The sequence below is a fragment of the Plectropomus leopardus genome, chromosome 15 (genome assembly GCF_026936395.1).
Source record: "Plectropomus leopardus strain MGB_pleo_1.0 chromosome 15, ASM2693639v1, whole genome shotgun sequence".
NCBI lineage: Eukaryota > Metazoa > Chordata > Actinopteri > Perciformes > Serranidae > Plectropomus > Plectropomus leopardus.
Window position 1 is genome coordinate 4,275,057 of NC_142190.1, and position 26,465 is coordinate 4,301,521.

The window sequence follows — 26,465 nt, forward strand, 5'->3', positions numbered from 1 at the left end:
ATGGAATTCATAAGGTCATTACCCCTGAAACCAACGTGAGATATATATAGAGAAAAAATGAAATACATCACCAGCATTATTCGACTGTTGGTCCATTAACCTCGTCCACCCTGACTTAAAGCTCTAGCTCTCTGGGTCATAAAGTGAGTCTGAAAATTGTTACAGCATCGATATTTCCATACAGTCCATCCATTAACAACACTGGCAAACAGTTCTCTGAAGTCATCAGAGAAACAGGCTAAAAAGAATAAAGAGGACACAGGGCAATCGTCTGTCTAACTTGATCTTGTCTTTTCTGTCTTGTGGTTTCACTAAGATTGAAGACGCACCAGTGACATGGGATGCTCTCTGATGGGACTTCCATGTCACTGCCATCAATCAAATACCCCATATATCACTCTCTATCAGCGGCGTATGAAAATACTTGAACATGACAGGTGTTGTCCAAGCCTTTATTCTCCTTTATTCCTCTGATATTTTACTCCAGAGACTCAGCAGGTCAAAGCTTCATCTCAGGATCTATTTGATGGACTAGAACCACATTTTGGACAGACATACATGACAATGAATTGTAATAACGTTGGTGGTACCTTCGTATTTCCTTTAATGCCAACATGACGTTGACATTTGTAGTTTTGAGTGAAGGACTCGACAACTATTGGATGGATTGCATTAAATGAATTTTGTCATCACTTTGATCATCCCTTCACTTTTCTTCTAAAGCTGTCTCGGCATGTCAGGATGCCAGTAAGTAAGTTGTCAATACCAGTATATATATAGTATTTTAGGATCTGCCTTGAAAACGAAGTACTAGTCCACGTGGGCTCATTTGATTTTGTGGGCAAGTAAACATATAATATGTAGCCTACAGTATATTAATATATTTATCTTCAATTGTTGTTGTTGTTCAGCACTAGATATGACGGTTGGCCTTTGCATTAGGTTATTTGTCCCGGACCTTGTCCACTGTGTTTGGACATCTGAGTAAAAAGTTAAAGTGACAAGTGCAGCATTATACCCAAAGTTTTCATAGAATGGTTCGTTACAACAGTTGTATGATCTCATACGAATTAGCATTACATCCTTAATGTACAGTCTCATAATTAACAAACAGTTATAGAGGGTAGGTTATTCCACAAAAACCACTTGGTTATGGGAAGGAAAATATCTTTTTTAGCTTAAAATATGCACTTTTGGTGTCATTATATTGGCATGAATAGCAGCAATGTCTCCACAAGAACAGCTACCTTGGATCCCTACAAAGCTGCTAAAAAAACAGCAATGACTCGCAAAATCAATATTTCCCAGAGTCAAAAATGAAGTCTTGAATTTGCTACTTTTGACCAATCAACAGTCCAGAACCCAAATACTACTCATTTGCTATCATAAATGACAAAGAAAAGCAGCCGATCCTCACATTTAAAGAGCTGGAACCACCACAACTTTAACATTTTTGCGTGAAAAATTACAAATGACTAACTGATTATCAAGAGTCTGCGACTGATTTTCTTTCAGTCAATTAATCAACTAATCGTTGCAGCTCTGGTGTATTTACTCACTGGCACACAGCCATTTGTTTCAGAGACAATGGCGAGCCTAATTAGGTTGTTCAACTATGGGCTTGAAAAGTTCCACCAACCCGCCAACATCAAAAAATAATGCATAAAAATTGATGCAATTAACAAAGAACCAGATGGACCAGAATGAAAAACTGAGAGGAAATTTGTGAAGTCTTAAGAGGCGAAGTATCCCAGCATCTTTCAGCTGGATGAAAAAATTATACTGTGATGCATTTACAACACGCACACAGACAAGTGACACATTAAAGTTCACTAGTTCAAGGTCGCACATCCTGCAGAACAAAAAGGTCGAGACGAGCACTGCAGCTCGAAGCAACGTGAGCAGGCAGCTCCATGACATAAAGCAGTGGAGAGAACTGGCACACTCATTGACAGGCTGAAGCTGTGTTTACATGGAATCACGCAGATGTTAGACGAACAACAAAAACCACCTTCTGGACGGCAGAAAAATACGAAATTCGACGAAATAGCAGGATGGCAAACTAAAACATGCATGACAATATGCTGCAACAGTAATATTGTGTCATCTACAAAGAATGTAATAAAGTTTATTTTGTGTCTGTTAATTTATGTAATCCTCTAGTAATGTCCAGATGGCCATGTTTTCTTCTTGTGTTAAGGAGTTATGTGACATCCGGTTTTAAATTCTGTCACTGAATTTGCACATTCATTTGGCGATGCAGTTGCCCAGAGATTAAATACTATTAAAAAGATGAAGTGAAAAAAACAGAGCCAAAAAGAGCCAGCCCACCCAGACGTTGTGGAGTGGTCTTTTGAAGCTGTTACAATCACTCTTGTAACTGAGGGAAAAACGTCTTTTTTGGAGAGAAAAATGTCATTTTCTCTCCAAGAGACCTCTCCAGCACGTTTAAGTAAGCTGTTTCTTTATGGCCAGTAATATTTAAGCAGAGCACCTTGTTTTACCACAATTAACTTGACACACACTGAGCACGCCAGTCCTCATTCACTTTTTAAAAAAGATGAATTGTTTGACAGGCCTACTCAGAATATATGGTGCCTAAAATGACCAAAAGCTGAAGCCTGGTTACCAGTCTGGCAGCCAAGTTAGTGTTGAGCCCCATTAATGGATAATATTCTGTGAATAATGGTATGCTCCCCATTAAATATAGGCTTTTTTTAATCATTAGGGTTAGTGAGTCGACACTGCTTATTGAGCTCTGTTGTTCTGGGAACTCTCTCCAGTATTTTCAAGATTGTATACTTTACACATTTGATAAATGGAGATCAAATATTGTAGATGAAGCAGTATCTATAGAGAATTACCCAGCTGTGCTTTGTGTGTGCAAACATGCTGAACCGGGTAAGCATTATAGATCTCAGCCATTAGCAACATGACAGGTGAGAACTGTTGTTGAAATATTGAAGGGAGGTGTTAGCCAAATCAGCTTTATTCAGACACAGAGGAGACTGGGATCCGTGGAACAATAAAAGCTCACTTTTACATACAAAAGAAGAAAAAATATTGGGTTGAAATAGAGCACACAGGCGAGGGAGTCTTATATGAGGCCATTCCCCCAAGCAGCAAACCATCATGATTTTATGGAAGCCAAGGTGGCATGTCGGTGGCTTTAAACATTACAGTCCCAGCAAAGTGCTTACAGGAATTTTCACTTTTCCGCAGTTTCTGTTATTGTTTCATCACTCGTCTCTGGTCTGCTGTAGTGCAGCCTTGACGGGAGCTTAAGCCCCCCGAAAGCCTCGCCTTGTCACGTATCAAGTGATATTCACTGTCACATGTACTGCATTGTCACCGCCACATTCTCATCGTAGCAGTTAATATTTTACTCCTTCTCGAAAAAAGGTTTGAGCTCCTTCTGAACATCAAATTACAAATGTTTAAGGGCTGTGACAGTGTTTTGCTTTTAACCACTCTGGCCTCCTTTTGGAAACCAGATTTCTGTTATTCCCTCTCTATACTGTCAGGAACATTTAAGCACACAGCATGAAAAGTCCAAATCTATCTCTGTAAAAATAACTCCATCTGGTATACTTATTTTATTAATTTCTTTATGCTAATGAAAAGTGCATTTGAGGATGTCGTCTACACTTGTAAACGTGCAGTCAAAGGAGAGTAAGCTTTCTCCAAGTTGGCAAAACCAGCAAGCGAGAGACCTTATTCCTTAGATTCCTGCCAAGTTTTAGCACTAATAAAATAAAGGCACTTCACCTTAAATTCAGAGGAGATAAAATATGTTTAGCTTTGATTAAAGTTGACTATCGGGGCCACTTGGGCTGTCTTATTCTACAGTTTTATGGTTTCTTTCAGCACCTGTGAACACTACACTATACTTACTGAACATTCGTCAGCCAAACCTTGGCACAGAACAGCGAAAATGACAGCATGAAATGTATCTTTCCTCCGCCCTACAAACAGCAACAGAAGCTTATTGTCATGTAGCGCTGTGCTCATAATGATCCACTGTACTCTCATTACATGTCTGTGAGGGACACACCAAAATCTTGACAAATCATCACCAGCGTAACATAATAGCGATGGGCCCCCGTGGAAACATTTTTGCCCGGCAGCCCGATACATTGATCATTTGGCAGTGATGAGGCATAATGATCATAATAACGCTCATGCCCACAGTCCCAAAACAGAGAGAAAAATGGTCCCCGCTCATTAGGTGCACCTGTGTTCCTTGTTCTGGGTGTTTGCAACAGTCGATTTTTTTTTTTAAATTTATTTATTTTTTTTAGAGATGTGGGAGTATCCTATCGACATCATGTTCCCAAATGTGGTGATTTGAACTGATTTTAAACACACTGTTACATAACATTATATAAAAGTGGATACTATTGCCATTTTCACACAATTATTAATTAACTATTATCATTATTTTAACGCCATCCATTTATTCATCATCTATCCTATTAGCGTTAGGCCAACTATTCCAACTTTAATAATGTATTTACCATCTTATGACTTTTAACCCACTATTTCAACTTAATTCATTCATTAGCATTAGCATTTTCATCCATTTATTTATTATGTATCCCATTACTTTTAGCCAACTATTTTATCTTCACCCATTCATTTACCATCTATCCTATTACTTTTAGCATCTCTCTTATTACTTTTAGCCTAATGTTTTCACAATTTTTACATTACCTTTAACATGTTTCAACTGTTGATCCTGATGTTTCAGCTCATTATTCAAAATGATAGTTTTTACTTTTCTCTAACTATAACCACAATTTACACATGACTTTTTTTTTTATCCCCGCAAGTCACCTTTAAACTGAACTCCAGCTTTTTGTTCGCTTTGTTTTTGTTCCCAATTCATCAAATATCAATGCAGGTTAGTGGCCCTCTGCGTCAGAAAGGCACTCTGAAGTCGTTACGTTGGTTACAAGTGTGTAAATGTTGGTATTTGACACTTTAGGAGTGAGAATGTGTTCTGTTCAGCTTCAATTAAGCAGGAGCTTTGAAAATGTGTGTATCTTCTGTTACGCCCATGTCTTGTCCTTTTTTTTTCTCCCTTTGTTTTTGCAAACTCTTCTTAAAATCCTTGTTTCTGACATAATTAAAAGTCTTTAACTGGCTAGTGAAAACAATAAAGCCTCTAATTCTTTCTGCTGATTTGTGCAAAAATAAATGACCTGAATACAAACAAACATTTCCCAACTATAACGGAGTATGAAGTTCTTTTCACATATGTGGTTGAATTACAGAGCGCAAAGATCACTGGAAGATGCTCAGTGCATGACTGTCACATCAAACCAAATGTGACAGGATTTTGGGCTATTTTTAGTGAAGAGCTACTTGGATTACATGGCTATAGAGCTGTGTCCTAAATTCAACAATTACTGCAGTCGACAGTGTTTATTGGCTGATGAGGTCCACAGTTTCTTTTGGAGGTTCGCTGACATCCTGTGCACTTACTGCACCAGTGGGATTTATTTGCATGGAAAAACATACCGTGAACTTTATAATATGACAGTTTGGATTTCAGCTTCCTTTAGGTCATGACTGACTGCCAAACTGTAAAAAATAACTGAAGATCTAAATTGTCCCCAACTGACATCTTTCTGGGTGGAAACTAGGCCCTGCCACTTCTTATTTCACCACTTATTATCTTTATTGTTCAACAAATCACTCAGAGCAGTCGTCCAGTCAGATTATTCAGCTAATTTGCATCAAAGGCATTTATAGCCTTTTAATTCTGTCACATGCGATTTCATTACTCACTGCGTTATGAAAAAAAAACTGCCAGTAGAACTGAAAACAAATGTTAGAAGAGTAGGGAATGGAGAGGGCTTTACTGTCACCTACGGCAAGCTATTTTTAATTTGCCAACAAAAGCACCATGTCTTTTTTTTCCCTCCTTTATATTCTCTGTTTCAAGTGCAATCTGAGCTCCAGGGAACGCTCAGCCCCTTATTTGCATGACAGGTATTGGTAAATCGGGTGCAGAATTGTAGACGGCGGCCGGCAGCCAGTCTTTTAATGCCTGTTTGTGTTATTCTTACAAAGACAATTTGTTGACACTTGTAAGAGTGCTGTGTCTAGTGAGCTTTCTGGATTCACTGCAGCTCTAATTGGTGCTTGTGTTCAGGAGACATGAAGTGAATAAACAGAACAGAATAGAGCTTCTATAGGAAATGTGATAGAAGATGGCGTTTATGGACTGACTAATGAGAATAACTCACGATAAGTTTCGCCTGCATTGCATTTCCAGACCCGCAAAAATGTTTACATTTTTTTTTTTTTTAATTTAAAAATCACTCAGACAAGATTTTAAAAAAAGAATCGGATACTATGGGAAGTACTGAAATGTTAATATTGAGGAAAGGATGGTGATGATGGGCAGCAGATGAACAAAGGGGAGTAATCACTGTGGGTCACTGATTAATGTTCAGAGATAGCTGCAAAGCCAGATCACTGCCAGCTTTCAGGAGGAGCAACCATGTGGCCATCTTGTTAAGGTTAAGATATGTAAACAAACTGCGACACATCCCCTCAGTGACACGAGAAATGGAGCCAAGAGAATCGAGACAGTCTGAGGATGATTTAATTTGAAAACAACTAGGGCTGCCCCTTGAAAGACAGAGATTTGAATGATCTGTCAGAGAGCTCTTAATCGACTGAGATTTTCTGGGTTTTTTTTTTTTGGCCTGTCAGTGTGCTGTGCAGTGTTTTTCTGGGGATGTTTGGTCCTAAGACTGAGTGCAGAGTGAGCACTCTTGACTTTCATGCTACACTTTGGTACAAGGAGCTGTGGACACGATGCAGCAACAACAGAGAGACTCTGCACCATAAAGGCACCAGGATAATATTATCCTCTCTTTCTGCTTTGAAGTGGTGGATGTACAGCTCACAGCAACTTAATACAAGAAAATCTCTGGCTTTTATCTGATATCTGGTACAAAAAATGTTGTTACACATTTCTGATCTGTCGTTAGTCCCATTAGCTTGTTCACTATATTACATGAATGCTGCTGGCATTATTAATGTCCCGTTGAGCCTCGCTCAAAGTTTAATACTTTACATGGAAAAAATAAAAAAATGTTGAATATTCATATTGACCAGCTGAATCTGTTTCAACTGACCGAGTCGCCATCAAAACAGCAGAAGCAACTGTGCCCAAAACTAAAACTACAATTAAATCATTCCAAAAACAAAGACAATGGATTACCTGAACAATCCGGGATGCCACAAGAACACAGTCTGTCTGGAAACATGGACAACTTTCAAACAGCAGCCTGCAATGTAAGAGGAGACAAAAAAGGACTAAGTTACAATTCACAGCTCGATGGAATTGTATCTTGTACAATTACACGTGACAAATATATTATTGATTGACTGAGTGATATTGTCGGTGGACCAGAGAGACCCTGATGAACGTGAGGTTGTAAAAGGTCAAAGAGATAGGTTGGAGCTGTCCCATTTAATGATTTGCAGGCAAACTACAAAATCTTAAAGTCAATCCCACCGGGAGCCAGTGATAGGAGGCCAGTACGGAGGGAAACATGCTTTCGCTCGCTTATTTCTGTTAAAAGATCTGCTGCAGAATCCTGGACCCAGTGCAAGCGTGAGAGAGAGGCTTCACTGACATCACATAGAGGGCCTTACAATAATATTACAAATATTATTAGTATTATTATAACATTATATATACATAGTACCTTTCAAAACAGAGTTTACAAAGTGCTTTGACAAACAAAACAAAGCAGAGACAGAAAACTGAGGCAATTTTACAATAGAAGTTGAACAATAATGCCAAACAAAGGCCTGAGAAGAATTAAGGTAGAATTAAACAAAATAGTAGAGGCAGAAACATGTTAGAAAAATACAATAACAAAATAAAGGCAGTAAACACATACTACTGCTTCTATTATTACTACTTCTACGACTAAACAACATCATCATAATAATCAGGGTCAAGACAAAATAAAAAGATAACTGATGAGTTAAAAGGTAAATTAAAAGACTCAACATCACATTGTAAGTCCATAAAAATGGGTTTTACGACGTAACTTGGTGGAAGTCACCAATTCTGCCAGCTTTATCTCCTCAGGCACGTTGTTCCAAAGTCGAGGGGCCCTGACGGCAAAAGCAGCGCCAACTTTAGATTTAAGCCTCGACTTTGGAACGGCTGAAGGGGCCCCACCTGAGGATCTAAGGCTGCGAGCTGGCTCATACAGTGTCAACATATCTAATATGAATCTAGGGGCAAGACCCAGACGAGCTTTAAAAGTGATCAGTAACATTTTCAAATCAATTCCAAAACGAAGTAGTCAGCCGAGTAGAGATTAAAGATGGCATAACCCTTTCAAAATCACTCAGAGATAAAACTTACTTGACCTTAACTAAGAGCCTCAGCTGGAAAAACAACTATATGAGATCACTGTTTGTCCCATTTAAAATCACCGTCCATTATAACACCCAGATCATCGTCTATCACACTGTGCACTGTGTATCTTTAGAGGATGAGATCTCATCACACCTTTCAACTACCACAAACTATGACTACCAGTAATGAAACACTGTTATGACTGAACATCTCGGCACGGAGGAATCAGAGCATGTTCTAAAGATTGATTCATGCAGGACATCTAAGTGGAAGTGGCTGGAATAGGTGGCAATATGTCAGGAAATTAGCTATGCAATTTTCAGACACACATTATAAGACAAGGAAATGATTCGTCTGACTCCGGAGGGCATCTGTAGTTTTTATGGGGAACATAAAAATGTTTAATGGATAACGATCTGCGGTCTGTTTGAACACAAACCCGCCTTGCAGAATGTACGGAGAGAAGGGGAAAGAAAAGAGGATGAAAGCACTGATGCCAAATATGATTTACACAAAGAAAAAATAAAAGAGGTCAGTAGAAGTCTGCTGTTTACCAGCATTTGTTAAGCAACACAAGAGTGGTTTAATTTGACACAGTCTGGGACTTGGCCTGCCCTTGAGCTTGACATCTGTTGAAAGGGAGATGAAGGCTGAAATTAGGGAAAATAGCATTTGGGAAAATTTGCATGAACTGTACTGCATTTAATTGACATTTGCAGTTTTGTTTTTGATCTGGCTACTCATGTAAAATAACCTGGATATTGTCATATTCAAATAGTTTGCACGTCTTTCCTCACTGGAGCCAACATGATCTCTGTCCTCGCTACTTTATTATTTCTCTGCCAAAGGAGAACGGTTGATGGCATAGAAAACAGATGGATGGCTGCTTTATTTGTGGCTGCAAGGACACTCAGTCACAGGATAATAACGATGACTGTAAATATTTTTACATCAATAACACCTCGTGGCTCTTGGATTTATGGAACAAAATGTCAAAGTGTATTGACGCTTGTCAAATCCCCTGTAAGTGCATCATAGATTTTTGAAAAAAAATAACAGCTGATTTACATTTCTCTTTACGCTTCATTGTATGTGATGGAACAAATTTAAGGAGCTTTTTTTTAAACCAAGTATGTCTGCAGACAGTACCCAGTGGCCATTTCTCTATTTGACTGTTTCAAACCATTGTTTACGGCAGTTTTATGGCAGTCAATAGATGTTTAAAGGATAGGCTCATTATTTATTTATTCATTTTAGGTTTTTGTATAATTTTGTAGCTTCCCAGTACTTCCCCCCCATGTTTTCTTAACAAATGACACCAAATTAATCCAATTTCAAAGGGTTAAACAGCTTGAAAAAGGCATTTGAATGCAGCACAAAGAAAATGGTGTCAATCCAGATTTCAAAGGGTTAATCTGGTGCACAATGAGAAGAAAACAAAGTGTTTACCACTCGCTTGCCTCAAAATATCTTTGGGTTACAAACTGCCAAGAAATCAGCATCTCTAATTCCTCACACATATGAGACATTTTGAAATAATTGGCTGCTAACTCTGAGTTCTTTGGCTCATGAGCATCACTGTCAGACTTTTTAGATGTGATCTCGACTTCACTTGTTGCTCAGCTACAATCCACATTAAGACCTGACATTAATCAGAGTCGTCATGAACAGACAGACAGTCAAAGGTTGTGGCATTATTAGTGCAGCCTCCTCTTTGAACACTAACCTGAAGTGTATCTTTGCATACACTCTATCTGTTTACTCCTCCTCAGGATGAGTGCTCCACAGTGGCACGCAGAGGACTGATTGGCCCTCAAAAAATGTTTGATCTTCCCTCTGTATGGCAGCAATAAAAGAGGGGCCGAATCTCTCAAAAACAACATGAAAGCCTTTAAAGTAAGACGCAGCTGCTGCACGCGTGTGTGCGGGAGTGGCCGAGTGACTCTCGGTCATTTGCAGATTTGGCTTCCTTTCCCTGATCTTTCACGGTGTTTTCAGCCTGCACTCTGAGCTCATGCATTTTTAATGAGTGGTCATTTAATCTTTGTGTAAATTGCCAGACTGCAACCGCCTTGTAATAATTACCAATAATTACAGCGTTAGGAATGCAGTCGCTATGCAACATCAATAGAGTGGAGATATAAGGGAGAAGGAGACTGTGTACTGCTGGATAATGTGTTTATTCCAGGCTTTTTATGCGATGTTTTATCCCGCTTGTGTTTGGTCAAATTGTGTTAAGTGTGCTGCTCAAAGTCTACATCATCTCTAATGATGACTGAGAGTCCTGTGGGTGTAAAAACAGACACAAACACTCACAGTAAATGTATGAATGAATTTAACAGCACATATCTGTTTTCAGTTTACTTTGGTTTGAGGATATTAAGGTGGGTTTTTTAATATTTAATGTAAAAAGGGTACATGAAATATGTGAGGGGTAGGGGGGGCTGTACCAAATCCTTTTTTTTTTTTTAACAAAAAAGCATGTTTTATTATTAATTTTATGGTCTCTTTTATATTTAGCTTCCAATGAAAACAAGATAATCAAGCTGAAACAACATGTTCTCATTCCAATGTTTCACACATTGCCGCTTTTTCAGTGGACCCTCATATCTACATATCATAGGTGTCACATGCATCTGCTGTTGACATTCTGGGATGCTGCAACCAAGGCCAGGACGTCAACATCATGTTTTGGCTTAAAATGTGTGGTTTCAGGGGTGCTATACTGGCACGAAGGTTTTGTTGTTTTTGTTGTGGTCTGTAGCTTGGCAGGCATCTCTCCTATATGTTACAACACCCACCATCCCCTCCACCTCCCAGTGACATAGCATTTAAACCAGGTTAGCTCCATCAGCTTATATAATTAAAGTTGCACTTAAAGGGGAGCTACACCCATTTTCAAAAATCATACATGTTATTCCTAATGTATATGAAAGTCCAAAAATCCAAAACTAGAATGCCAAAACTCAAATTTGTGATGCCATAGGGTACAAAGTCTGAAACTAAGTCAGTTCATATACATGTAATCAGAGCTACATCACTTTTGGAAACATAAATATGATCCGAATAAAACTCAGAAATGAGTTTAACATTCATGGTTCAAAGAAAACACAGAAACCACATGCTGGATGCCAGATACAACCACAATGCATACTTTTTCTTCTAGTGACTGGGCTGCTCTTTTCACCACAGTGACAGGCAAGACAGCACCACATGATGCTCAACTTACTTTATATTACGAACATCCAACCTCTTCCCTGAAGGGTCTCATAAATATGACAACCCCCTTTTTTCCAACATGGATTTTTTTTTTTTAAAATCACTGTTTGATTTATGTCACTTAATATAAAAGACTCCTAACGTGATGTGTTTTACAGCCCAGTGCTGTTGGGAATAAAAATGTCAGTATCGGTTTAAGACCAAACAAACACCATCAATGTCATAAATCAAAAATATATAAACCAGACAAGAGCAGGCGGGTTAAGCAGGTTGGCGTTCTATGATCGAGACTTGATGAATGATAAAAATGAAGTACGATCATATGATATCACTTTTGCATTTACCAAAATTACATCATGTCCTTAAGTCACTTACGAGCTGTTATCCAGACCTCGTCAGTGAATACTGTATGACATCATCTCTCTCGCTCCTCTGTCATTCCTACAGGAGTCTTCTGTTTCTACTGATATGGCTGCTGCACTTTGGAAACTGAAATCACCGGACTTGGGCTTGTGGATCTTCCTCCTGTTTCTTAACATCCTTCCTGCAGTCAGGTACAACAACATCCTGTATTTCACCTCTCAGTCCCTCTCTGTTTTCTATTTACCGTCGCCCTTCCTCTCCTGCTATTTCATTTCCCCTCTGACTCCGTCCCTCCGGTTGACGTTCTGGTGATGTGTTTTGTATAATACCTTTATTAATCACGCTCACTGCTGCGGCAGACATTGTAATCTAACCAACACCATTAGAGGCAGAAGTTCATCTGTATTGTAAGCAGAGAAAAGGCAAGAAATGTTGTTTGTTATTACACAGCGCGATGGTCTCAGCTGTGACTGTCAGTTTGGCAAATGAAACAACCAGAACTCTGTAATGGTAAGGGGCACTCGAGGACATTGGGGGCTTAGCCTTGGTCTCTGTAGGATCCTCCTTTAGGAGCACGCTCTATTTTGCTGATTTTTTCATCTATTCACCGATCACCTATTTACTTTTAACTTAACTGTGATGTAATACATACTTGTAGTTGTTAGTAGTATTGAGTAGAAACAAATTACTTTGCAACTGCTATCATTAAAAATGTTTTCACTAGAGCCGGAAAAATAGTGTGTATTTTTGTAAATTGTAGCGAATCTAACAAAGTACATTTAATCAAGTTCAAGTTTGGACATATTATCAGCCCTGGGGCGTTTTATCATTATTAGGGACTGTGTGTTAATTATGAGAAGGGAAGGAGTTGTGAAAAAAGGGGGAGGCATATCAAATAATTATTTAAGCCCGGGGAAGGGCTTTTCTTTCCCTTTTTTACCCTTTTGGCTTAGGGGAGAGGCATACAACTTTAAATGGTTTTGTATATATTTTACAGTTGAATTTGAATTTTTTAATTTTTAAAGAAACATACTTGGAAGCTGTGGTTTTTTGGTGATTTTTTTTTCTTTTTAAATTTTTGGTGATTTAAAAAAAGTTGGAATTTCTTTTTTTTTTGTTTTTCTTTAAAACTTTTCGGTATTTTTTTTGGGGGGGGGGGGGTAACATTGTTGGGTATTCTCTTTTCTTTTAAATTTTTTTGTTGATTTTTAAATAAAACATGCCTTTAAAATCCACAGACCCATCAAAAAGCCATAAAGTATCAATTTTATTATCTGATTTTCAAATTTCTGACGGTCTGTGCACACATCATTTGGGACGAACACATGCATTTTCCCCATGTCACTCAGCGGAGACTCAATCAAAAAATATTTGTAGTTTAGAGAAGGTGAAGCCCCGGACACCCCGATCTAATTACACAGCTAATGGTGTTGACACAAATAAAACTGCCAGGGAGAACTTTTAGCATTGCACAATAAAGTCAGGTATACTCTCCTTTATTTCTCCTACAGTCTCAGGTGGTTTTTGCATTCAAGGTCTTCCTGAACAACACTGTGACTTTCACATGTTTTGGACCAGGATTAAAATAGAACTCATGCCACCTTGTCCTAAATCAGGCCGAAAAAGAGCAAACATGACATCCTCTCATCTGAATGTAGCCCGCGCTCTCCTCTGCACCGGTCTGAATTTCACTGACAGGTGAATTAATTTGCATTGTGCAACACACCACAGCCATGATTGTCCATTCACAGCATTTTCACTCCTGCCTCCTGTGCACATTTTTCACTTTGCGTGCTGGAGTCAGCAAAAAAAAAAAAAAAAAGCTCCAGCATGTCTAGAAGTCATTCTCACCACATTCCTTGTAATTTCAAGAGATTGCACAGGTCACCATGTTAGCATTGTTGATAAGGTAGGATGTTGTGGCAGGGCGGCGCGACGGAGTGTAAATCACTTTAAGATTGTGCACGCTAGGACAGGCTCATCAAACCTGGGAGAATGCAGACTGGGGAGAGAAATCAGGACAGTGTGACAGGGATTAGCCCAGTTTGCTTTGTCATTGTGCCACTTGGCTCTCCGTGCTTATTAGGAGCACACAGAGTTTGTAATTACATATATTAAACAGAAATGTGTGGCCAGGAGAAGGTGCTGGCCAAACGTGGGAAAGAGTTCTTCTCCGAGAATATGTGCTTTTGCTTGACAGTGCCTTTTTCATTCAAGGACATGGTGTGTGTGATTCACCTCTACGACTTAGAGGCAAATTTGCATACAGTAATCTTGTGTACTGTTGGACCGAGGTTGTTTTTCATGCTTTGGGCCCATAAAATGTACAAATCATGGACGTAGCCACTGAGATGTCACTCATTGGTTTGTGGATTCCTGTTTTGAGGCCTCAGTTTAGCATTTTGGCTGTTGCCACCTTTTGAAAGCAGAAATGACCATATTTGGACGTTGAGGTAGAGCTAACCCTAATGGACCGGCAACCTTTAACCAAAAGAGCCATTTTTGGCTAAAATAAAATGTTCACGAAATTGTAAAACATATTTGAGCCTTACAATGAAGGTAGTACCACCTTTCAAGTCTGAATTAACCTGCCAACTAGGCTTGAGCATTATGTAATATTTCATACCTTACTTAGATTTTTCCAGGGTTACCTATTTGGTATATGACGGTGTAAGTGTGCACTTCCCTGTCGATGGTGCTAACTACTTTTACCTTTTCAGACTTATAAATAAACAATTGAAACCAACTAAATGTTCAGAAAAGTCAAAGTCTCACACTAATTTTCCTAATTAAACAGAGAAATACCACGGTACACCTTTTGAATCCAACTTTTGTCTCGGTCTCTGAAGACTGGCAAGACTTAATTGCCTCATTAGATCATCATAAATCACACTTCATTCCAACACGACATAACATAAAACTCACACAATCCCCCTTGGTTACTCTTTCGAGTAATCGAGTTAGTAAGTCCACTGTTCCAACAATCACCAGCAAAAATAGATCCTGCCATTGCTGGCTGCCAGCTGTTAACAGTCCTGTTACTTCTCCCCACACTACTAAGGGTAATGAGACCGCAGACTGAGTTCTGGTGGCACGTGCTGTGCACGACATACAGTGAGTTTAATAGCCTGTATTTATGGCAGTATTGAAAAATATATGGCTGAATGGGATTCTGAGAGAATCCCTGCAGCCAGGTCGGAAAATGTCATGGGAAGCTTTCCCAGAAGAGCGGAGGAAGACGCATATTAATGCCCATGGTTTTAGAATGAGGTCTAATGTTCAGGTGTTCGGATCTATCTAAATTATAGGCTTTCAAATTGTGAAGTGCGCCTCCGCATGGGAGAGCTGAGGGTGGGTGCAGAGGAAGAGACACTGAGCCGCAATTTGTGTCAAAATGAGTCCTCCATCTGTAGTCAGAACTCACATCTAAACATGCAGACATGCCATATAGATTCAGTTTGATGTACACTTTGAGGATATCATTATTACCACTAAATCATCAGAGAAATCATGATGGAAAAATATATGCTCCTTAGAACTACAGAACTTGCTAGAGAATAATCACATCACACAAGTTATACCCAGTATCAAAGTAAACCAAAAATAGCTGCCTGTACATCCATGGGAACGTACTTTGACCTTTTAAAACTTGAGAAAATTGGCTAGATTACGTTAAAAAATGTGAGGAAGCCAAAGAGCAGATAAAAAAGAAATGACCAAAAAACTAGCAGAGAATTAGTTAAAAATACAAAAAAAATTCCAGCAAAATTAGTTTTGAAAAAATACAAAAAAAAAAGGGTCAAAACAACTGCCTGAAAAAAGTGCTTTAAAATTTGTAAGAATTTTCTGACAAAATCTTACAAATGTAATCATGATAAATATAAAAAATGTAATTTTTCCCCAGCTTTTTTTTCCCTTGGACATTTTCCCCTAGCTTTTTAAAAATCATTCTCTAAATCTACTAATATTTGTGATTGTGAAACATTTTTTACCAAGTTGCTCATTGCCTTTTTCCCATGTTTTCTGAAAGAAATAGGACTAATTTGCTCTGGGTTCAAAGGTTTAAATACTTGTGAAAGGCGTCAGAATTAAGCACAAGAAAAGTAACGCTAACGTAACGTAAACCCCAGATCCCAATAAATTGAGGGTAAAGGCCGTAAACATATATAGTTAAAATTCACAAATATGTAAAAACAGGAGAAGAGGAGTGTTTCCGTTCGAGCATTTTGTGTTTTGTCACTGGGGACAAACCCCTGTCCAAATTCTTATTAGCAACTACAAAAAAAATTATTTAACAGATAAGTAATATTTTAATAATTAAAACTGCAAAACTGGAAGCCTGACCTTGGCTTTGGTTTGATTGCGCAGCGTGATGCCAGAGAAGATTAATGATCGAATTACTGGCATTAGTATTCAGGATGTTCATAAATAATATGAAAAGTCATTAGATGTGATGAGAGCAGCAGGTTAATAATGGAAATGTATGAAGGGTTGACATATTTAAGGACAGAAAATTGTCCTCACACCCTTTCTTGCTGGGCCCAAGCAGTCAATGCAATTCATTATGCATGGACCTAACACAGCATGTGACAAGGATTTTCACAAATGTTAATCTTTCTGCAATTATTTGAGACATGATGTAGTGCACATATATGCAAAGCCCTTGCATAGAAGTCTTTGCATCGCACATTTTCAGTCTAACCTGCACAAAATGAGACTTTGCTTTAGTTCACTTGAGGGGAGACATTATTATGTTGCCTCTCGACAAATCCAAACCAAAAATGGAATTTCTTTTGGAAATTTGCATTCGAGAGTGAAAGTATATATTAGTTGTCCATCAAAGCTCAAGTTGTTGGAGTTTGGAAATAATCCTCAGGAACGTCAGCGCGCACATGCTCCCAGAATATCTGCGTATCAGCAGAGCTGTCTCTCTCTGAGAACTGCCACCTCCCTGATGCCCACTGATGCTATCGGCAGCCTCCAAATCGGCTTTACTACAGTTGAGGCAGGAGACTTTCCTAATGGATTAAGGTGTAACAGACAAATCCTCTCTATAAGGGTTTGTCATTCTGCACATCACCAAATTTCCTCATTTCCAGCTCACTGGAAGACGGGGCTGATTAAGCTATTATTCCCAAGAATCCATGTATTACATATGAATGAGGAAGCTGTGTTTATTTCCATTCGGCGAAGGTCTTTCAATCCTTCAGCTCAATTCGCTCCCAGCCCCCGCCTTCCCCTTCTACAGTCAACACTTAACAAGAGTGGACACTCAGGCCATCTTGTTGTCTATTTTGTTTGTAGTCTGTTGCCAAGCTGCTGGCTACCGTGGCACATAATCAATCGCTATAAGGACGAGGGTGCTATATGTACACTTTGCCTATGGATTGAAGTGAAGCCGGCCAGCCTCTACTTCTTTTCTCACCCCATTTTGCATGAATTATTCACAGCGTGGCCGAGAGGGGCATCACTTTGAGATGTGACCTGGTCAACAGATAACATTCTGTTTCGGTAGTGTTGTCAAGGTTAATGTGTCACAGGTCCGGACAAGGGTAATGCATTCATGGCTGAGCCACTTTGCTGATTGAATGACCAGGCAAATAGTTTCTACTCTGAGTCAAAAGAAGAGAAAGGTTCACTAAGTGTAACTATCAATCAAAAATCAGAAATGATCTGCGAATACATATGCATCCTGCTTTAGTTTACAGCACAGCACGTAATCAGTCCCTCCAGGATTTAGAAGGTCGTTTTTGTAATTGTTGCAGCCTAAAATGTCTGGTTTCACGGCAGCTTTGCTGAAAACAACTGTGATGCAAGTTCAAGGATAGATTTAGGGGACAAGAGAAATTTAAAAATAATAGCCGTGATGCTGTCTCAAATTCTGAGCTTATTATGGGGAGTATTCAGTTTCCCACAGAATCAGAATCCATCTATGGTTGACTGATTGTAGTAAGAGCTGATCATCTGTAGCTGCCGTTCGAAAAACAGCACTGAAGGACCAAGACTCTCCTCCTGCTCTTCCTACCCGGCACAAGCTAATATATAACAGCAGCGACTTTTTTAAAGACTCTTACAGACTTTTTTTTACTACCACATGGAATAAAGTTTAAGACCAATTTTATAGCAGCCAATACTAAAGTAAAAAACATTAACTGACATCACTTACTTAAGTTAGGGAGATTTTTTTTAAATTTATAATTATTATTATCATTATCAAAATAAATACTGAAACATAAAACACAACTTTTTGGTGATATTAATGTAAAATATATTATTCAATCATTCTTAATAATGATAAGTACATTGTTATTGTTGTTGTTCTTTAAGTTACCTTAGTTACCAGTGCAATATCTTAAAACAAATCAAAACAAAACAAAATTTTAAAAAAATCTTTAACTCCTACTTTCCATGTCCAAGCATTTTTAAGACTTTTGAAAGACTTATTTATGATATATTAATACAAATTCAGGCCTTATAATTAGATTAATTGAGTTAATGCGTTTTGCAAGTTTTTAAAGGATCCACAGGAACCCTGAGGAAGGTATAAAGGTATGAAATATTACATATTGTCCTAGCCTAATTACAACCACTGACCAGGCTACTGTATTTGACGAGCTGGGAGTCAGGACACCCTGCAACTGGTGAGGGTCACATTGTCATCACACCATCTTTTTAAATGAGTCCATGAGCAAAGAGCAGCAAGGCAGGTCAGGAGTCTGTTATTATCATTGACATTGGAGCACTGCTTGTACCCACAATCAGTGCAGGTGTAGAAGGTCAAAGTGATAACAGAAACTATCTCTGTTAGATCTAATGGATGTTTAAAATGAATGGGCGACGAAATTAACTCAACGTACACCTTAGTTTTCAAAAATAAATCAGTGGCTTGGATAAAAGGGTGAGTGGGATTTGTTTAAACCTTTAAAACCTGAGCAAATTGGCTTGATGTTTTTCAAAAACATGGTAAGAAGGCAGAAATTAGTTAAAAATTTGCAAGAAATTAGTAAAAAGTACAAGAAAATTACCCAAAAATTTGTGGAAAATGAAAAAAATGAAAAAAAAAAACAAACCAATTTTCTCAGCGTTCTAAGGTTTGAATACCTGTGAAAGGCATCCCAGAGCAGCGCAAGAAAAGTGATGTTGATCCAGCTTTCAAAGGGTTAGTGACCTCAGTGACGGGAATGTCAGCCAAAACCTTTAGAGTAATGTTAACAAAAAGGAGAATTCACAAAAACAGATTAATCTTTAAGTTTAAACCCCTTTCCATTGTCCAGTGTTGTTGATTCCTCTGAAGTTATATTGATCTGTTTTGCAATTACCTTGAATTCTTGTTAATTTGCATGGTAAGATAACTTAGAAAAGCTTGATTTCTTAGAAAGGTAGAGAGTCAGTAGCAGCAGTAGTGCCATATGAATCCACTGTCCTTCCCACATCTGAAAATCTCTGAAAATGTCATTGATCTGCGCATTAATTACTTTTGAGTCACAGTCAATAGTGAGCATCTGACCAATGATCTTCAAAGTAACCAATTAGCAGACAACCCCAACAGGAATACATCGAGCTGAAGCTGGATTGGATTTCCCAGAAGTAGTCTGCACAGCTGCATATCGAACCCGGACCACTCAGTCCTGGAAATACACAAATGCTGAACAAAATGTCAGAAGTCTCTCAGAATGGACCCTTTACCAATCCATGAAATTTTTCCATCGAATTGTTTTTGCTCAAACCGCATCGTTTGCATGTTGTATTTGAGTTTTATGTTTCATTTCATTTTCCTGGAGGAAACAGCTCTGACTCACTTTTCATGGAGCATTGTCTATGAAACACAATTCACTTCAGTGCATCCCATATCCTTCGCCACCAGCAGCATCCGCCCCCGACTCCCTCTGAAGTTGAATCTGTCTGAGGTAATGCTATGGATAAACAGTCCATTCAATACAGATTCAAATCCTCACACCTCACTGTGCCTTTGAACATGTTGCGCAGACTCACTCAAAGTGCTGGAACAAAGGGTTAGTAATGGCTTTTCATGAAAAAGTGTAGGTGTATACTTCTACTTTTCTGTCTGATGTAAAGGGGCATTTGGGTTTTAAATGTGGTTGTAGAGTTATACTGCACAGGTGCGGATTCTGTGGGGGATGCAAAGGACACATTCCCCCACCACATGTTTTCAAAAACCTGAAAGTAGCAGAGAGCCTCTTTTTTCAAAAAAGGAATAAAGACATCTTCACCAAAAATGGATGCAAACATCAAGAAATGTCATGTGTTCCCCCCTGGGTGTAACAAAATGTAATGCATGCAAATGTTCGTCAGCTAGCACGTCCTTTGAATATTGTGCTTGTTGTATAGATTATAGCTGCAGATTTGCTCACAGGTTTACAGTACCAATTATGTCACACTGGTAATAAGTCCCTAATAATTCCTCATAATTCTATTTATTCATTTTATCGTTATTACAGCTCTTCCATTCTACACTATGTTTGGTTTGGGGCTCATGATATAAAGTATTATAGCAGCTCACTTGCAGCTTGTTCTCACTTCACTTAAAGAGGGAAAAGTGGAACAAAGTCTGGAACCAGATGAATGCAAAGTGAGCTGTGGGCCAAAGTACTGCTGGCCTTATGAAGCAGCCTTGTGATAATGCCAAATGTAACTCCAGAGCATGTGGTTTTAAATGAAGTGGATATGTTCGTCCAAGTATTCAGATGGCATCTGAGAATTTGGAGAACATAGTCAGGGTTTTGGTGAATGTGCATCTAGCAGATGGTTGGACTTAAAGGGCCAGTTCCCCCCCAAAATCAAAAATAATATTGCAGCTCAGTGAAGGAGGATGTCATTGATGTTTACATCTAGCACAGTCATGAGCCAACATGTTCTCATTCTTATCTCTTTGTCAGTGGACTTTTGCGTCTACATATTACGCTCTAGGTATCCTCCAGCATCTGCTGGAGATGTTACTAAATGCAAAACTAACACCAGGATGTCAAGAAAAGAATATGTTTAGACTACAAAAGCACATGTCACCCAACACCAGGTCATCAAGAATGATCAATCAATATCTTTATATTAAATAGTTTCAACCCAACAGTCCATCGGTGTATCATACAGCCACGACAGGTTCCATCTGGGCGCATTATCAGCTGACAGTGCCCATCCACACATCACACAGCTGTGGCAGGTGCCATCTGACAGCATATCATAACATACCAAAAGGCTCCATCTAACCATGATACAAAATGATGCTGCCCGGGGGCGTATCATATTGCTGCCAAAGATGACTTTTGGCAGCAGTATCTTACGCCTAAATCACTGACAAATTTGCAGTATTTGACAACTTCAGAATGAAAATGGGCTGCATGAGGACAAACCAAGTATCACTTAGTTCCATCATATTGGAGAGAGGGCATACATCTCTATGACCAATATCTCCAACATGCGACACCTCACATAACAATCTCGTTTGATAAACAGCACTACAGACAAGAAAAAAAAATTGATTTTGGGTGGACTGCCCCTTTATTGCAGAGTACACATGTATGCATTTTGTGATAAAATGTGTGAAAACCTCAGACCAAGGATATTTTAGTGTATTGAAACTTGGTGCATGTTAACAATGTTGCCCCCAGTGCACTTAGGCATAAAAGCAAAGCATTAATTGAAAGCAAAATACCACATAGCTGGAACTGCACTTCTTTTTGTATCACTGATAGATCCATTATTCAGCACACCCGAAGAGTCTTAAAGGGAAAAGAGAAATCCCCAGGTATTTATGTGTTCCCATTCTAAGCAGAGACAACTGCATGAGAAATAACAGTACAAAAATAAATAAGAAGAATGTGACTCAGTAGGTCGTATCATGCTTATCTTTGTCCAAATACTATTTCATTAAAACTTGTAATATTTAATTTTCCAAACATAAACTCAGAATTTTTTAACAGCTCTGTCTTTTAACCCAGTGGCAGTAAAACTTAATCATGTCATGTTATCATAATGGCAGAACAGCAGCAGGAAAACATTCATTAGAACGGTTTTAGGACAGTTACACTTAGCACTTAAAGTCAGCGACCAAGGACGAGAGATGATGCAGCAGGCGAGAAATCTGGGAGCTTGTGCCATTTCTGTTCTCGTGTTGGGTGCAGTCCAGTAATGAGCTACGGGTGACTACTTGTCTTTTATGGATTACTTTTAAAATGACTTACAACTGTAGAAATTGGCAAGATAAACAGTTTTGTATCCACATTATAGGCTCAGCATTTTATTTTTAGTGCATTACACTCTTCAAGCTGTGCAGCAGGAAGCTATAGTACCTTAGGCGTACTAATAAAGAGGACTTCCTCTCACTGACTAATAGATAGCAGCAGTGCTGCTGTTAGAATGCACTGTGATAACACCTCCTTCACAGTTTTTGTTGTACCTGTAGCTCTACCACCTTCCACCGAGGTGTCACAAGTGGAGGTGTGATGCATGAAGTTGTCAGGTATTGCCACTTTGGGTTTTGGACAGTGGACTTCTACACATGACGCTTTCAGTATCCTTCTGCGTCAGCTGTTAATGTTGCGGCATGGCGCGACCGTCATGTCAACAACAGCATGGTGGGATTACAACGCACGTGTTTGGACAACACAAGCACATGGCAAACAATGTCTGGATGTCAACAAAAGCACATGCTGGCATAGATGATTACAAACAGGCAAAAGAGGCACATGGTAAGGTATTGGAAATAACATGGAAAGCAAACACTGGACACTGACATGGGTGTCTGGGGTTTGTTCGATCCATCCACCGCCACTCCTGCCCATCCGAGGGACCCTGGGGCTCAGTGCTGCCACGGCAGGTGCCGTCTGGCCACCCACGAGTATATAATAATTATCGCATGTGGTTCTATCTGGGCGCGTTCTCAGCTGACAACGTCTAGTAATGTATCATTCTGGTGTAAAAAGGTGGCTTTTGGCATCTGGATATTATGCTGAAATCACTAGCTTCTGTTAAAGCTTGTTTGTAAAATAATGTCTTTATATATATATATATATATATATATATATATATATATATATATATATATATATATATATATATATATATATATATATATGTTTAAAATAAATCAAATCACATTAGTAGGTCAGCTAACAACCTTCATCCCTAAAATATTAAATATAAAAAGTATATCAAATAAATCTCATCACAAATTTGCAAATCTGTAGCAAATATTACAGATCTTTTTTTTCCTTTTTTTTATTTATAGCAAAGCAAAACTCCATTATGTTGGGTCTATTCTCTGACTCGATCTGAGCACTGAGGTTGTGTGGCTGTGTGTGCGGAAGGTCATCTGAATGTCCTGAATGTCGCAGTGTGGTTGGCATGCTGGACGCACCGCTGTGACTGACACAGGTTGCCACGGACAGGCTCTTTACTGTAGTGGCTATTCTCACAACACCTCCACGAATGAAGGATGAAAACTCATATGCGAAATGTAAACTGATGAATATTTACCATAAAAAGGTGCATACTTGCCCTGCTATCAATACATCAAGACAAACACCTTCATATATTTATTCCAATGCAGCATACCTGTCAGTGATATGCACGAGTTCAATAGAATGACTTACATTTACATCTCCTTATGGGCTGTAAATAGAGTTGTTTCAGCTGGCGTCAGCAAAATAAAGAGAGAAGTCAAGTTGAAAGGAACATAGCGATCAGAGACGAGGAGGGGGAACATGTGTTACTGAGATGGAAAACGATGAAAGCATAACACCGCTGTCAAAGATGTGAATAATCAGAAAGAGGCGCTCCAATATTTTTGGTGTCTTTTTTTCACAGAAGACCAAACGATATGACATACACTGCCCGGCCAGATGGGGATGCATATGTTGGCTGTGAAACCTGCGAGAGACCCTGTTGTACATGTCCTTTACCTGTGGCTTTAGGATCACACAAATCAATGCAATTTAGGCAATATAAAAAGAAATATATGCAGAATCCCTGCTTGTGAATTACATGGAGTTCAGTACAGCCAGGATTTATGTGTAAACTCAGCACAGTCCTATTTGATGTATTGGATTGTGTTTGTCCCCCGTCCTCTGGCTGTAATAACGCTGCATTCCTTAGAAATTGTAATGAGATTCTGAATTTAAAAAATGAGGAATGTCAGCATCAAGATCACCAGCTCTTGAGTTGTATTTAATCTAGCTTTCCTGGGGCTTTATAGGAAATTATTTACCATATGAACTTGGCTACCAGCCCTGTCCTCCTCCATGAAAAATAACCACATCTTTTAAAGAGTCAGGTTTTACAGCTCTCCATAGCATGTGGAGCATGCTTACAGTTATAAATGATCTCTTCATTGCTGCTGATGCAGGTGATTGCACTTTTTTAATCCCTGTAGATATCAGTGCTGCACGATGTGACAGCGAGAGCCGCGGCTTTCTTCTAAAAACGCCTCGGAAAGTAGGTTGGTGTCACAATGCGTTGATATCACACGTTTCAGATCATATCTTTATGTTAGATAATTTCCTGCTGCTGTAGGGAGGCTGTTGTCCTATCCTATTGCATTTGTGATGCTGTATTTCCAAACATGTCTGTTTCCTCTTGCATAATGTATGTCCTTTAACAATAGCATGCTTTTTTTTAGAATAGATTTGTTACTTTAAAGGTTTTCCATACAAAATTCAGAGCATATAAATAGTCTGGACCATAGACTGTATTACAAAATAGATGTAGCTACCATGTCATGGGTCGCTTTTTCCGGGTATAGAATACCCAGAGCCCATGAAGCGCACTAGAGATTTATGGCAAATAACTACTAGAGGAGCGACTCACTTCCAGTTTAGGGCTTCACTGGCTAAAAAATTTAATCTTGTGACTCTTTTAGAATTTCCAATGTTATCAAACTGGAGAGCCTAAATATTGATCGTGAAACGAGTCATTTCGCGGGGTTTTCTGCACTCACAAAAAATTATCCACTGATTTGCATGTCTCTTTCCTGATGCAAGCAAATGGAAAAAGTCTCTCTGGGCCCATGGGCATCACGTGACAGACCTCGAAGGTGTAATTACACTTTTGGACACTTTGTAAAATTTGCCTTAAAGCCTGGCGAACCTCCTGCTTGAACCTGCCTCATAACTATAGTGCTCAGGATTGCTTCCTGTTTTCACTCCTGTCATGTGATTCAAGCCTTCCAATATAAGTGGGTTATGCATGGAATTACTGGCTCATTATTAGGTGAGATTTGTCCAAATTTTGGTGCATTACTTTTGGTGCATTAGGAAATCATACAAACAGCCTGATTTCATTTATTATTTATAACAACAGAACGCCACTTTATCTTTACACAGCAAATAGTTATTTGCTGCTATATTTATGCTCTGAATGTCACGTACAGAACCTTTCAATGAAATGCTGAATGAATTAATTGCAGTAAAACCTGCTGTGGCTTCCCACATTGAGCCTGGACTGCAATTTCTGATGAGGCTGAAATAATTGTTTGCAATGTTATGACGGGAATACTGAACTTAGCTGACCTGGCTCTCATTAGTATTCAAGTACCATTTCTCTAGTTTTCTGTTCTGTATGTACACCGAGCCTTTCAGATGACGGGTCAGCTTTCGTTTTGCAGCCTGAACAGACACCGGAAAGACATTTCCCTGCCCTCCCTCTGACCTTGGTTGTCATGGTAGTGAATTAAAGCTAGTTAAAGATCAAGGACAACAAGCGAGGCGAAAACTGTTAAAATCCAAGATCAAATAAGGCAGAGGCTTTTACAGCGATGGAATGGGGAATTGAGACTGTGTGTGGGAGGCAAAGACAGGATGAATGTGTATTGAATGGAAAGAGGAGCGCAGTGCTAGAAAGGACAGAGCCGTGTTGTTTAGCTAAAGTGGAGAATATGCACCAAGTGATACTGTACATTTAAAAACAGCTTGACATTTGAAATTCGTCTGAGTCACAACCGCATATTTTAATATGTGTGATTTCTCAGTGGATGACAGAAATGTCAGCGTAAACACACATTTCGGTAACTTCACCAAACAAAACTTCCAATGCAGCTGAGACTGCAAAGTGCTACAACAAAATTATTGAGCCAACTTCCCCAAACAGACACAGATAGCATCTTTTTTCTCAAGTACAGGGTATAGAACAGCAGTGCTGGACGATTTGTTGGTAGCACCAGCTGGAAATTAACATTTTCCAATTGATTTTATTTTCGTTTTCTTGTTCCGCTGTCTGAACAGATTGTGCCTGTTAAACACAGTCTCCAACTTTTGGCTTGTAATGGTGATCAATGGGCCAAGGAGGCCGCAATTGGCCTCCACCTCTTGCTTTACTGGAAGTGTTAAACAGATGCTGGGGAGGAAGTGCTGGCCATGGCTGTCATTAGTGCTGAACATCTATTGAAAACCTTTTCGCTAGTTGAAATAGTTTCAGCAGTCTTCTGCTCCAAGCCAGACAGCCAATGCAAATCTCTTGGCGCTGTCGAGAATTT

At 39.0% G+C, this 26,465-nt stretch overlaps 1 protein-coding gene across 2 annotated transcripts in view; it reads left to right on the top strand.

Annotated features, from left to right (window-relative positions):
• The window catches only part of gabra3 (gamma-aminobutyric acid type A receptor subunit alpha3), a 120,320-nt gene that overhangs the window by 25,559 nt on the left and 68,296 nt on the right, over positions 1-26,465 (top strand). For both annotated transcript variants that reach the window (XM_042499612.2, XM_042499613.2), the window contains exon 2: positions 12,065-12,171. In XM_042499612.2, the coding sequence (XP_042355546.1) occupies positions 12,086-12,171 (86 nt within the window). In that variant the 5' untranslated portion in view covers positions 12,065-12,085. The remainder of the gene's footprint in view (positions 1-12,064; positions 12,172-26,465) is intronic.